The following is a 15,172-nucleotide window of genomic DNA, read 5'->3' as shown; positions in this document are numbered from 1 at the left end:
GCAGACTGTGACAGACACCAAACCGTCACCTTATAATATCAGACACATATGAAGGGTTCATATGGACACATGTATACGAAGGGTTAATGTATTACTATATTAGTATTATTACACTGATATACACAGTCACTGCACTTTACCGTATATCCTGTGAAGCGCTTTGAGACGTCTCGAAGACCTGATAAGGCGCTGTATCCAATGCGAGGATTATTATTATTTATTGTTAATATTATTGGGCTGGGAAGGAATTTGCGCTGTGGGTGTGTCAAAGGAAGTGTGAACACGGGGTACAGGCACAGCGGAGTGAGCACACGGCATGTTTGTGTGCAAATGCACGAGGTATGTGAGTGTGCAAATGCACAAGTACTTGTGTGTGCAAGTGGACCAGGGCTTTTTTGTCTGTGTGGGTGTGTGTGTGTGCAAGTACCAGGGCTTGTGTGTGTGTGTGTGTGTGTGTACCAGGGCTTGTGTGTGTGTGTGTGTGCACCAGGGTTTGTGTGTGTGTGTACCAGGGTTTGTGTGTGTGTGTGTACCAGGGTGTGTGTGTGTGTGTGTACCAGGGTGTGTGTGTGTGTGTGTACCAGGGTGTGTGTGTGTGTGTGTACCAGGGTGTGTGTGTGTGTGTGTACCAGGGTGTGTGTGTGTGTGTGTGTGTACCAGGGTGTGTGTGTGTGTGTGTGTGTACCAGGGTGTGTGTGTGTGTGTGTGTACCAGGGTGTGTGTGTGTGTGTGTACCAGGGTGTGTGTGTGTGTGTGTGTGTGTACCAGGGTGTGTGTGTGTGTGTGTGTACCAGGGTGTGTGTGTGTGTGTGTGTGTACCAGGCGTGTGTGTGTGTGTGTGTGTGTGACCAGCCGTGTGTGTGTGTGTGTGTGTGTACCAGGGTGTGTGTGTGTGTGTGTGTGTGTGTACCAGGGTGTGTGTGTGTGTGTGTGTGTGTGTGTACCAGGGTGTGTGTGTGTGTGTGTGTGTGTGTACCAGGGTATGTGTGTGTGTGTGTGTACCAGGGTGTGTGCAAACTGCTTTGTGTCTCACACTCGGGGCTCTGAGCCTACGAACAGGTGCAGAAAGGACATCAATGGGAAATATCGATGGGGATGATCCCCATTCTCTCTCTCTCTGTCCCTCTCTCTGTCTCTCTCTCTCTGTCCCTCTCTCTGTCTCTCTCTCTCTGTCCCTCTCTCTGTCTCTCTCTCTCTGTCCCTCTCTCTGTCTCTCTCTCTCTGTCCCTCTCTCTGTCTCTCTCTCTCTGTCCTCTCTCTGTCTCTCTCTCTCTGTCCCTCTCTCTGTCTCTCTCTCTCTGTCCCTCTCTCTGTCTCTCTCTCTGTCCCTCTCTCTGTCTCCTCACTTTCACACTCTTTCTCTTCTGCCCCACTCTCTCCCTCTCCCCCTCTCCCCCTCTCTCTCTGTACTCCCTTTCCTTCTGTCTATCTCTCTTTCATTCGCAGAACATCACCTTCGCTCTATCCTCAAAGTTCTCGATGTGTTGCTTTATGTGAGTTGTTTTTTTTTCCCTCTACGTCTCATTTCCCAGTTTCTTTCTCTCTTTTTCTCTCTCTTCCCCTCTCTCTCTCTCTCTCATTCCTACATAACCTGCTCACCTGCTCCATCCCTGTCCAACCTGACAGTAAACACACCTCTCTACCAGCATCACCCCCCACACACACACCCTCACACACACCCTCACACACACCCACACACACACTCCCCACACACACACCCACACACCCTCACACACACCCTCACACACACCACCCACACACACACACCCTCACACACACCACACACACACCCTCACACACACACACACACACACCCCCACACACCCTCACACACACATACACACACCCTCACACACACACCCCCACACACACCCTCACACACACACCCCCACACACACACCCACACACACACCTCACACACACACCTCACACACACACACCCTCACACACACCCACACACACCCCACACACACACCCTCACACACACCCTCACACACACACCCACACACACACCCTCACACACACCCACCCACCCACACACACACAGACACCCTCACACACACACACACCTCACACACACACTCACACCCTCACACACACCCACACACACACACCCTCACACACACACCCACACACACACACCCACACACACACACACACCTCACACACACCCTCACACACACTCCCCACCTCCCAAACCCACCCATTCAGTTGTGTCTCAGCCAAACCCCATCCCTCTCCCATCCCTCCCTCCCTCTCTCCCTCCCTCCCTCCCTCTCTCCCTCTCCCTCCCCTCCATCCCTCCCTCTCTCCCTCCCCTCCCATCCCTCCCTCTCTCCCTCCCATCCCTCCCTCTCTCACACAGAGAGGAGGTACTCAATCACTCACACACTCCCTGACTCTCTCTCTCTCTCTCTCTCTGTGTGTGTGACTGGGAACAACCTCTCCAAACACAGCCAGTGCTTCCCTCAACCCAACCCCAAACCTGCCAACACCAACCATCCCGAGCACAGCGAACAGCGAAAGCCCAAGAAGCGCAAACTGGGAGCCCTTCAGCTGCGTCCCAATTCCTTGGAGCCTTTGCCTCTGTCCGGACAAACAGGAGACACTTGCCTTTGAGCCCAGGATCCCATCGAAAGGTTCCTTTCCTTCCTTTCCTTCCTTCCTCGACTTCTCCTTCTTCTTCTTCTCTTCTTCTTCTTCTTCTGGGCAACTTTCTCACTCACTCTCTCGCCCAAAACCAGCGCCAGTGTGGGCTGTGTCTCACTCCGATCCGAGTTTGGACCTTCCCCCAACTCTGGTGAGAGGAGGAGGAGGAGGAGGAGAAGGTGAGGGGCTTCTCCAGGGAGGAAGGGAGGGAAAGGAGAGAGGGGAGAAGGGCAGAGAGAGGAGAGAGAGAGAGAGAGAGAGAGAAGGAAGGCGACAGAGACAGAGAGAAGAGATATATAGAGAGACACAGAGAGAGAGAGAGACGGGAGAGAGAGAGAGAGAGAGAGAGATAGAGGAAGAGCCAGAGAAATAAGGAGAGAGAGAAAAGGAGAGCGGGGAAGAGAGACAGAGAGAGAGAGAGAGAAGGAAGGAGACAGAGAGAGGGAAAGATAGATAGACAGACAGACAGAGAGGTGAGAGAGGACCTATCCAGGTCTGGAGTTCCTGGGCTGTTCTCCTGGAGTTGGATGTTGAGGTGTGGATGTGCCGAGGAACATGACTGAGAGGGAGAAGCTGTCTCTCACCACAGCACCCAACCTGCCTCTGATATTGCCCTGAAGTCAACCTGATCTCTTTCCCCCTCTTCCCTCCCATTTCCCTCTCCTTGTTGACCCCATATCTAGTCCCTAGTCCTCTTCCCCAGTAGGACAACACCTCCCTCCCTCCCTCCCTCCCTTCCACAACAGGTGAGAACCTCTTGCTCTTCAGATCTTGAATTTATCTTCTCTCCGTCAACGCCCCCCCCCCCCCCTCACCCACCCCCCCATCCCCCCACTACCCAAAAGTGGGTAAAATATTAATTATTTCCCCCCTCCAAAGATTGGAAGATCTCGATTAATCTCCTTGAACTTCCCAACATTGGGGATAATCTTATACCACCTCGCACCCCTCCCTCCCTCCCCCACCTCTCCCTCCCCTGCGTTCAACTCGGTTTCCCCGGCTGATAACATCACATTGGATCCATGAGGTCTCCATCCCAACTCATCCCGCCCTCCCCACCCGCTCCCCCTCCTCCCCGCCATCTCTGATCTCAGCCCGTCCATCCAAGGGAAAGAGCGTGAGGAGCAGATCTCGAGACATCTCCTCTGGTCGACTACTCAAGACCTCCTTCAAGAAAGATCTCCTGGAGTCTGGCTCCAAATCCCAAATCCCAAAGCTCTCATCAATCTCAAGAATTCCAAGGACTTCGAACCCCATTTCCAAGAACTTTGACCTAATTCCCAGGAGCGTTGCTTTTTTGTGTGTGTGGAACTACTTTGACCAGATTTGGGGCTTGAGTTTGGAGGACCTGGGTCCAACACAGAGTGAGAGAGAGAGAGAGAGAGACGGAGGAGATCACACCAGCCTAGCCAAGTTGGACAACCTCTCTCTCTCTCAGGAGCCTGGTGTCTGATCGAGACCCCCTTGTGACCCACCTGCCCCCCCCCACACCAGCCCCTCACACCCCAGGATGGTGTCCGCTCCCCGACTGCAACTCGCCCTGTTCTTCTTCCTGCTCTGCCCGGACCACATCATCAGCCTGTGGTGGTGAGTAAGTGACAGACACCTCCATCTGGGGGGATGCGATACTGCATTCAGTATTGGGCAGCGCCGCTCAGGAAAGATATTAATAATAATAATAATAATAATAACCGTTGCATTTGGCATAGCACCTCACTGTGGTGTCCTGTGGTGTATTCTGGAGTTCTGTATCATATTGGTTCGAGCACTCGCCTTGCAAGCGAGAGGACTCTGACCTGGGCTCAGAGAGACTGGACCCCGGGGGTGGGGGGTGGTGGTGGGGGGGAATGTTGTTGAGTTTGAGATGGGCTTTGAGAGTTCTCCGAGTCTCCAGAGAGGTATTCTCGCTCAGTTCACCACCTCGTTGAGAAGCAGCAAAACGTTGCCTTGTTCCTGTTTTTCTTGTGTGGGTGAGTGTGTGTCCCTGTGTGTGTGTGTGTGTGTGTATGTCCATGTGTGTTGTGTGTGGGTGAGTGTGTGTCCCTGTGTGTGTGTGTGTGTGTGTGTGTCCGTGTTTGTTGGACATGTGTGTTGTGTGTGGGTGAGTGTGTGTCCCTGTGTGTGTGTATGTGTGTGTGTGTGTGTGTGTGTATGTCCGTGTTTGTTGGACGTGTGTGTTGTGTGTGGGTGAGTGTGTGTCCCTGTGTGTGTATGTGTGTGTGTGTGTGTCCGTGTTTGTTGGACGTGTGTGTTGTGTGTGGGTGAGTGTGTGTCCCTGTGTGTGTATGTGTGTGTGTGTGTGTGTGTCCGTGTTTGTTGGACGTGTGTGTTGCGTGTGGGTGTGTGTGATTCAAGTCAAGCTCCTGATTATACGCACCTGTAATCAAGGACATGTTTGCTGACAAGTCCAGAATAAACTCTTTATCTCACAAACAGACGTTCTGGCCAAAAAGCTGTGTCTGTGCTTTCGGGAATTGGCAGAGAGTCGTGTTCGAGCCTCTCCTGCCCTCCCCACTCCCCCCACTCCCCCCCTCCCCCCACTCCACCCCCTCCCCAAACCTCTAATAACAATCCTTGCATTTCCTACAGCGCTCCATCACGTCTTCGAGACGTCTCAAGGCGCTTCACAGAATATAGTGTAGTGACTGTGCGTTTTGTGGGTGAAACGCGGCAGCCAATTGCGCACAGCAGCGTCCAACACGCACAGTCGTGGATTGAAGTGACCACATTATTATTTGTTTTAAAAAAGGGATTATTAGCCCCGGAAAGTGATCCGCTGATCGACTAAAAGCCGGGTTCCTACTTAAACAGAGGTGAGTGTGTGTGTGTGTGTGTGTGTGGAGTAAGGTTTGCCCAAGGTTTCCCCCTGAGCCGCCCGGGAATCGAACCCGGGTCTTCTCTCTTGCGAAGCGAGCGTCCAACCACTGAGTTACAGGGTGTTTGCCCAAATTTCAATTTGACATCTCATCCGAAAGATGGTGCCCCTGACAGTACAGGGCGGCTGAACGGTGGAGCCAGGCTGTTTGTGGATGGCTCTCGTCCCAATGTCCCTGACCCCTACCCTGTGCTAATGTCACAGAGAGGGGAGGGAGGAGAGGGGGAGAGAGGCCAGACAAGCCTAACGGGGGAACTGTCTGTGGGAAACCAAACGGGATCTCGGAGAATCTTGCCCGGGTCCTCTTGCCGTGATCTTGCATTTTCTCATGGCACGCGTGTACCTGTGTCACGTGTAACATGTCGCTTTGTCACGTACCCACAAAGCACACGGACTAATGCAGGCGAGAGGTCCTGGGTTTGATTCCCGGGAGGGTCGGGGTCAAACCTTAGCCAAGTTTCTTTACTGCACACACACACACACACCTCTGTTAACCAATAGTAAGTAGGAACCCGGTTGTTAGTCAATTGGTGGATCGCTTTTCCGGGGGTAATAATCCCTCGAAAGGAATAATAATGACTTGGTCCCTCAACATTTGTGGGACGCTGTTGTGCGCAATCGCCTGCCACGTTTCACCCACAAAATACACAGTCACTACACTTCAGAGTATATCCCGTGAAGCGCTTTGAGACGTCTGGCCGAAGCGATAAGCCGCTGTGTCAAACGCGAGGACTGTTCTGAGGCGACGGTTTTAACGTGGGCCATCACGGGCACCAGAGGAAAGCCTCCCTGAGCCGGTAACCCTTTAAGTGGTACCAGAGGGATACGTCTCGGAACATTCCGCACGTAGAGATTGCGAACCAAGTGTGACTCGAACCCGTTTGGGGGAGACCGTTCGTGTCCAGGCGATTAGCTGAGAATGGGGGCAGTAAAGCGTGAGAGAGTTTGCATTCCTAGAGACATCGCAAGCCACAACTCAGCGATTAGATCACTATCTTACCTCTAATGGGTGTAATGTACTGCCTCTGCGGTTATATGGTGGGTGGGTGGGGGGTGGGGGGGTGCGAGAGAGATGATTCACAAGGTAGTGTGTCAGCCTGGCTCAGTGATAGCACTCTCTCTCTCTCCTCTCTCTCTCGCCTCTGAGTCGGAAGGTTGTGAGTTCAAGCTCTCTCGTCGGGACCTGGAATCACATAGTCTGAGCTGATGCTCCAGCCCAGCGCTGGGGGTGGGTGGGGGGGGTGGGGTGTTGTGTTGTCGGAGACTCTGTCTTTCCTCACTCCCCGTCTGCCTGTTCAGGTGGACGTTAAAGATCTCCCGCAGGGCTGATAGAAAAGGAAAGGGAGTTTCTCTCTCTCTCTCACAGTGTCCTGGGCCGACAATCCCCCGGATAAAATTGGTCACTCGCTCCGCGGCTGGTTGTGGGAACGTCGCTGTGTGTAATTGGCTGCTGCGTTTCGTCCGCAAAATACACAGTCCATCATGTGAAGCACTTTGAGACGTCTCAACGCTGTGATAAGGCGCTATATCAGATGCGAGGATTCTTCTTATTCCTATTAAAACCACACAGTAGTGACAGCTGTAACCCTTTCTCCTCACCTCTCCGCTGACATCCTTTTCAGTATGTGGTTTGTCCTTATCTTTGGGGTATTTGCTAGACACAAACACAGGACACTGGGCGAGAGGAGAGACTGAGCACAGACATGGCAGGGGAACAGGAATAGCATCAGTTGAGACACAGTCAGTGACACAGAGAGACTGAGCCCAACAGTGCAAGAGAGCTCGAGGAACATCAGCACAGATACAGTTAGATCTGAGAAATTAGGGCTTTCTTCACTGACGCTGAGAAGGTTAAGAAGCTACGAGGTCTTAATAATAATAATAATAATAATAATAATAATCCTCGCATTTGATACAGTACCTTATCAAGTCTTCGAGACATCTCAAAGCGCTTCACAGGAGATACTGCAAAGCGAATTGAATGTGCATTTTGTGGGGAAACGCAGCAGCCAATTGCGCACAACAGCGTCCCACACGCAGTCAGTCCGACGTGGATTGAGTGGGCAAATAATTATTTAAAAAAATTTTTTTTTTAAGGAATTATTACCCCCGGAGAGCGATCCATCAATCAACTAACATCCAGGATCCTACTTACTGCTGAGTAAACAGGTGGGCAGAGCGAGCGAGCGAACTTGCCTAAGGAATCGAACCCAGGTTCTCTCGCTTGCGAGGCGAGTGCTCTAACCACTGCGCTACAGGGTGTACAGCGAGAGGTTATTTACAGAGTGGTTAGAGCCCTTGCCTCGCAAGTCAGAGGACCCGGGTTCGATTCCCCGGGCGGGGCGAAACCTTAGGCAAGTTCCCTTGCACCAAACCTTTCTGCTTACCCAGCAATAAGTAGGAACCCGGATGTTAGTCGATTGGGTGTTTACTCTCCGGGGGTAATAACCTCTCCATTAAAAAAAATGCGGTCTCTCAATCCACACCCATTTGTGGGTCGCTGCTGTGTGCAGTGCTCACAAGGTACACGTATCCCGAGAAGCGCTTTGAGACGTCTTGACAACGTGTAAGGCGCTGTGTCAAACACAAGACATGTTATTGTTGTTGTTGTTGTTGTGAGAGCCGCTGTGTGTGTGTTTGGGTCGCAGGGCGGTGGGAAGTCCTCTGGTGATGGACCCCAACAGCATCTGCAGGAAGACCAAGCGCTTGGCCGGGAAGCAGGCGGAGCTGTGCCAGACCGAGCCGGAAATCGTGAGCGAGGTGGCCAAGGGAGCTCGGCTGGGAGTGCGGGAGTGCCAGTTCCAGTTCCGATTCCGCAGGTGGAATTGCACCATCCACAACAAGTACTTCGGGAAAATCCTCCAACAAGGTAGGAGCTGGATACGATCAGGTCTCAAGCACAGGGCGGTGGCAGGTCGGGGGGGGGGTGGAGAACTAGAGACGTTGACAACACAGAAGGAGGCCATTCGGTCAATCGTACCTGTGACAGAGCTCTGCGTTCACTCCCATTCATCCTGTGACCCCCCCCCCATACACACACACACACACACACACACACGAGACATCTCGAAGACGTGATAAGGCGCTGTATCAAATGCAAGGATTATTATTATTATTATTATACCCGCAGCCTCCGCTCGCTGGCTCTGGCCTCCTGCTTGTCCCTCGTCCCCTCCGCTGCTACGCCCCGAAACTCACTCTCTCCCCACCCCCCCCCACTTCCACCAAAACCCTCTGCTTTGCCCCCTCCTTCCCCCAAGTTCGGATCTCAACCGAAGACCTTCCTTACGGTCATCTCCTCCTTCCGTCCCCACCGCTCAGTGTCGCAGTGTCTCGGTGCTCCACCACCATCAGTCTCTCTGGGACGCTGCCCTGTGTGAAGGACACTGTATAAAATGCAAGTTGTTGTTACTGTTGAACTATTCTGTTGATCCGACTGCAATAGCCACAGGTAATGAATCCCAAACTCCAACTAACGTCAGAGAGAGGAAACCTTTCTAATCTCTCATTGGATTCGCCTGCTCACAATCCTCAGTCTCTGCCCTGTCCAGACTAATTCCCTGAGGAAAAGGAAATGTTTTTTCCCTATTTACCTTCGTGACCTTATACCTGGGTGAATCCGCCCTCTAAACTGTCCCTCCAGGCAAACTGACCTGGTCTTCACCTGACCTTTGGGTCTAGACAGGTCTGCGCTCGGTGAATGGGTGTCCTGAAGCTTATTATTCTCCCAGCGCAACAGCGAGGATGGGGTTAGAGTAGAGAGCTCCAGTGGGGGAGCGAACCCCAGCACAGACACGATGGGGAGAGAGAGAGAGAGAGAGAGCAAGGAATGGGGTTAGAATAGAGAGCTCCAGTGGGGGAGAGCGAGCCCCAGGACAGACACGATGGGGGGAAAGAGAGAGAGAGAGCAGGGAATGGGGTTAGAGTAGAGAGCTCCCAGTGGGGGAGAGCGAGCCCCAGGACAGACACCATGGGGAGAGAGAGAGAGAGAGAGAGAGAGAGAGAGAGAGCAGGGAATGGGGTGAGAGCAGAGAAACGAAGAACCTTAAAGGGTTAAGAATCTTAAGTAACCACGTAAGTATGCGAGAGAGAGAGAGAGAGAGAGGGAGAGAGAGAGAGGAGAAGAAAAAAAAAACAGAGCGAGCGAGCGAGGCAAGATGGGGATGCGTGCTTGTGTGAGAGGGGGGCGTTCTGCCCGGGTGGGGATTCAGACGGGAATGAGTTCAGGCTCTTGTCCTCCAGGACATGAAATTCCGAGCAGACAAGAAATATGCCTCAGCTGCAGGTCTGTGCCTGAACGTGTCGGAGGCGAGAGATCGAGGCGGCGCGGCTCAGCACAGCTCCTGAATGAGCGGACGCACTCATTCCAGTCATTGCTGCTGTCAGCGCTGATCATATGTGTGTATATACACACACACGCGCGCGCGCGCACACACATGCACACTTATACACACACACACACACACACACACGCGCACACACACACACGTACAAATACACACAGACGTATGCGTGTACGCGCACAGGGGACGTCCTCCCACCGCGAGTGCCGCTCCTGTACATAAATGTACGCGATCGGCTGTCGCGTTACCCGCCCCCCCCGAATGCACACACCCGGTCACTCCGCTTCACACCGTGTCCCGCGAAGCGCTTTGAGGCGTCTCAACGACGGGACGAGGCTCCGGGTCAAACACCAGGTTTATTGTTATTAATTCGGTATAAATGCAACTCGTCGTCGTCGTTATTGTTGTTGTCGTCGTCGAACCTCTCGCGGGACCTTGTGAGCGTTGGCTGCTTCCTTTAACATTTGCCCCCCTTTTGCCCCCTCCCCCCCCCCCCACCCCCCTACACCTCTCCCGCGCACAGATATCCGGGAGACAGCCTTTGTTTACGCCATCACAGCGGCGGGGGTGACCCACGCGGTCACCCAGGGGTGCAGCATGGGCGAGCTCCTGCAGTGTGGGTGTCACTCCTCCTCGCGGGATCGCTCGCCCCCTCCGCCCTCCTCCGGGGGGAATCCCAGCGGGGGGCCGGGGGGCCAGGCCCCGCCCAGCGCCTGGGAGTGGGGGGGGTGCGGAGATGACGTGGAGTTCGGCTACGAGAAATCCAAACAGTTCATGGACCCCAAGAGGAAGAAAGGCAGGAGCGACATCAGGACACTGATAGACCTGCAGAACAACGAGGCCGGGAGACTGGTGAGTACCTAAACCTTCACCCCCTCCCCCCACCCCCACCTCGCGCCTCTCAGGATCCCCCCCCCACTCCTACCATCTCGGGGATACCCCCTCCCTCCTCACTGCTCCTCCCCTTGGGATTCTCCCCACTTCTCACGGTCCACCCCCATTTCGGGGATTCCCCGCTGACCCTCCCCTTGGGTTTGGGTTTCCTTCTCTCCCCCACCCCACCCCTCTCCCCCCCACCCCGCCATAGGGACATGGGAACAGGAGAAGGCCATTCAGCCCCTCGAGCCTGTTCCGCCATTCAATTAGACCGTGGTTGATGTATACCTCGACCCCATTACCCGCCTTTGCCCCGTATCCCCTTGATCCCCTGACCTGTCAGATGTCTATCGCCTCAGTCTGGACAATGTGACTGGATTCAGCCATAATCCACAGCCTTTTGGGGGAGAGGGAGAGAGAGAGAGAAAGACTCGGTTTTATTATTCCCCTTTGGGCGAAAAACTGTCTCCAGATTTCACTCCTAAATGGCCTGGCTCTGATTTTAGGATTATGCCCCCTCCCTCCTCCGCCCCTCGCCTTGAGGATTCCCTCCTAGCCCCGACCACCAATTGGCTGCCGCGTTTCGCCCGCAAAACACACAGTCACTCCACTTTGACAGTGCATCCTGCGAAGCGCTTTGCGACGTCTCGAAGACGTGATCAGGCGCTGAACCAAATGCGAGGATTATTATTATTATTATTATCATTACCTAATTCCGGAGAGCATTAGGCGCAGGTTGGCAAGAGCCAAGGCTTGGGTGGGGGGTGGGGGGGGGGAGCCCAGAGTGTGCGTTGGTGTAACTGCTGGAGTCTAACCAGCTAAACCCACGTAGCTTGGCCATTGAGAGAGAGAGAGTGAGAGCGAGCGCGCTGTCTGGCCAAGCTTTCCCGCTGCTTGTCCAGCCAGGACCCCCCTCCCCGTGAGTTAGGGCTTTGGCTGTGGGGTTACCAGGAGCTGAGTGTTTATTCCAAACCCGTGGCCTCAAATCCACTCAAATCCATTCGAACTATTCTTAATTAAACACCAGCTTTAACCAAAATATGCTGAGGGAGGGTGGGGGAGAGGGGTGGGGGGGGGGGGGGGGGATGGTGGAGCGGGGTAGAGGGTAGGAGGGGCAGGGGGAGAGGGGGTGGGGTGGGGGGGGGGGGTTGCATTAATCACGAATTAACCTCGGCAGGAATGCGTCAAGCACGGAGGCACTCGCTCTGACATTCCACCGCCCGCAGCAATAGAAATTAATTCTCCATCTGGCGTGTAATCTTGACAATCAATCTGTCGTCGTGTTTTTCTTTCACTCACTCACTCTCTCTCTCTCTTCTCTCAACCCACAGTCCCTCCGTCTCGTCCCCCCCCCCCCCCCCCACCACCTCCCTCGCCTCCTTCAAGGCACGTCTCAAGACCCTCCCTACTCCCTTCCCCCCCCACACACACCCCCCGCCCTCCACCTCCTCCTGATCCCAACCCCCAGCTCGGGCCCAAATCCCTGACCGTCCAGCGCCTTGGGACGTCCTCCCGACGTGAAAGGCTCCGCGTAAAAATGTCGTGCGTGGTTTTTATTTGTTGTTTGACGAGTAGTGAACGTAAGGAACAATAATATCCGGCGCTAAGGCAGTGTATAGTTTGGGGCACCACATGTCGAGCGCCACTGCCAGGACGGTGGAAGCCAAACTAGACGCAGAAAATTCGCCCAGAAAATTCTTATGTTCTTATGATCTCTCCTCAACCCTCTCCTCTCTCTCTCTCTCTCCTCTCTATCTCTCGTCCTCTCTCTCTCTCTCTCTTCCCTCTCTCTGCGCGCCTCGCAAGGCGGTGAAAAATTACATGAAGGTAGAGTGCAAGTGTCATGGCCTTTCCGGCTCCTGCACCCTCAAGACATGTTGGAGTAAGATGCCTCATTTCCGGGAGGTGGGCGACCGATTGTTGGACCGTTTCAACGGGGCCTTCAAGGTGATGGGGGGCAACGACGGCAAGACCCTCCTGCCCGTGGGACACAACATCAAGCCCCCCGACAAGATGGACCTGGTCTACTCTCTCAACTCCCCCGATTTCTGTCTCCCTAACCGCAAGACCGGCTCGGTGGGCACCGGGGGGAGGTCGTGCAACAGCACAGCCATGGACGTGAGCGGCTGTGACCTCCTCTGCTGCGGAAGGGGCTTCAGGGACGAGACGGTGGTCTTCGAGGAGAACTGTCTCTGTCGCTTCCACTGGTGTTGTGTTGTGCAGTGTAAGACGTGTACAGTGCGGAGGGAGCTTAGCCTCTGTTTGTGACGAGGAGGGAGAGGGGAGAAGGGGGGAGGCAATATAATAATAATAATAATAATAATAATCCTTGCATTTTGATACAGCGCCTTATCACGTCATCGAGACGTCTCAAAGCGCTTCACACGATACGCTGTAAAGTGGGTGACTCTGTATTTCGTGGGTGAAACGCGGCAGCCAATTGCGCACGGCAGCGTCCCCACAAACAGCTGTGGATTGAGCAACCAAATTCTTTTTGTGGTGGGGGGGACTGGGGGAATATTTCTCCTGGAAAGAGATCGCCAATCGACTGTCAACCGGGTTCCTACCTACTGCTGGTAAACAGAGGCGAGTGTGTGCGTGTGCGTGTGTGTGTGTGTGGAGTAAGGAAACTTGCCTACGGCTTCGCCCTGACCCGCCCGGGAATCGAACCCGGGTCCTCTCGCTTGCGACTACACTGTGTATGGGGGGGGGGGGGACATCTGGGGGGGAGGGACCTGCCACATATTTGTCTCCTCAACCCCAGGAGAATGCTATCAGGATTCTCCATGTTTAACAAGGTTGGCTTTAACAGCAGGTGAAATAGAGACCATCAGCCCATGGTGTCTGTGCTGGGGCTCGCTCCCCCACTGGAGCGCTCTACTCTAACCCTACTCCCTGCGCTCTCCCCATCGTGTCTGTGCTGGTGAGAGAGAGAGAGAGAGAGAGAGAGTGAGAAAGGGATGGTGAGGGAGTGTGTGTGTATGTGTGTGTGTGTGTGTGTGTGTGTGTCCGAGAGAGAGATCTTCGGGTTTGCTGCAACTTTTTTTAACGAGAATTCTTCCCGGACTGTCCTGCTGATCGTGAGCAGAGAACCTCACCGCTCCTCACATCCCCGAGAGATTCTTACAAAGTCCGCAGTACTCCGGGGCACTCGTTGCTGCTGATAGCTCGGCCCGGCCCGGCTCATCGGCAGGACCTGGAAAGGCAGACCAGTCACTGGGGGCAGGGAATCCTCCCCCTCAACTCCCGTTAACCCCACAGCCGAAGCCCTAACTAACAGGTAGGGCGGGATGCATGGAAATCTCAGTTGGGATTGGAGATTCTCAAGCAACGGAGATGGGTATCTGCACGTGTCAGTCGTCTGACGAACAAAAACTCCAACATGTGTGCCCAGGTCACCCTGTAAGGCTGTGCGGAGGTTGAGAGGGGAGGTGTGGGGGGATGTGGGGGGAGATGAGGGGAAATCTGCTGCGTATGTATCTCTGATTTTGTACTCTATAAAACCACATTTATCAGACTGTGTGATCGGCTGTCACTTTGGTGAAAGTTGCTTCCTCCATTTTTCTGTGACCTCCCAACTCAACCACTTGTTCCCGTCAAACCCAAAACAGACAGCGAGAGAGACGGAGAGAAAGAAAGTTTCACAGAGACCGGGAGCGAGAGACAGAGAGGGGAGAGAGAGAGAGAGTGAGAGAGGGAGAGAGAGAGGCCGTCCCGAGGCTCTGGAATAACATTTAGAATTAGAGATTTAGAGACGTCATTGTCACGGTCATAGTCATAGTGATGGAGAAGGGCAGCTCACACACGCCTCCCGTTGGAGAGGAGCAGAACTGCACCCGGCCACAAATGGACCGAACAAAGTCCCGGGAAAGTCCGTAACGACAACAACAACATTGCCACACTACACTCACACAGCGCCTTCCGCATCAAATCAGACGCCACAAGCTCCGACGAAGCGGGTGCTTCGGTCGGTAAAACCGAGCGGGAAAGAGAGCGAGCGAACTGGTAATAATTTAATAACCCTCACGATCCTCGCGCTTGATACGGCGCCTGAACACGTCGTCGAGACGTCCCAAAGGGCTTCACAGGCCACGCTGTCAAGCGGAGCGACCGTGTGTGTGTGCGCGCGTGTGTGTGCGCGTGTGTGTGTGCGTGTGCGCGTTGCGGGTGAAACGCGGCAGCCAATTGCGTCCGACAGCAGCGACGTCCCCACAAACAGTCGTTTTCAAATCACTTCGCGCCCTCTCCCCTCCCTCCCTCCCTCGCCCGCCTGCTTACCCCCACCTCCACCGCCCGCTGCCTCTGCTCGGCTGGCTCCGGCCTCCTGTTTGTCCCCCCCCCCTCCCCTCCCCACCGTCCCCTCCGCTTAGCCCCCGTGAAGAGCGCCATATGAATGCAAGTTGTCGCTGTTGTTGTTAACGAGAGGGTT

General features: G+C 54.2%; 1 protein-coding gene across 1 annotated transcript; it reads left to right on the top strand.

Moving 5' to 3' along the window:
- The first annotated feature begins 4,159 nt into the window (after window positions 1-4,159).
- Window positions 4,160-13,052, top strand: wnt6b (wingless-type MMTV integration site family, member 6b). The gene is made up of 4 exons (XM_007908515.2): window positions 4,160-4,236; window positions 8,173-8,393; window positions 10,391-10,719; window positions 12,550-13,052. The coding sequence occupies exons 1-4, from the start codon at window positions 4,160-4,162 to the stop codon at window positions 13,009-13,011; spliced, it is 1,089 nt and encodes a 362-aa protein (XP_007906706.2). The 3' UTR covers window positions 13,012-13,052.
- Window positions 13,053-15,172: the final 2,120 nt, after the last annotated feature.

This window comes from Callorhinchus milii, unplaced genomic scaffold (genome assembly GCF_018977255.1).
Source record: "Callorhinchus milii isolate IMCB2004 unplaced genomic scaffold, IMCB_Cmil_1.0 Scaffold6, whole genome shotgun sequence".
NCBI lineage: Eukaryota > Metazoa > Chordata > Chondrichthyes > Chimaeriformes > Callorhinchidae > Callorhinchus > Callorhinchus milii.
The sequence above is the reverse complement of the archived record's forward strand: the minus strand, read 5'-3'. Positions and strand labels throughout refer to the sequence as shown.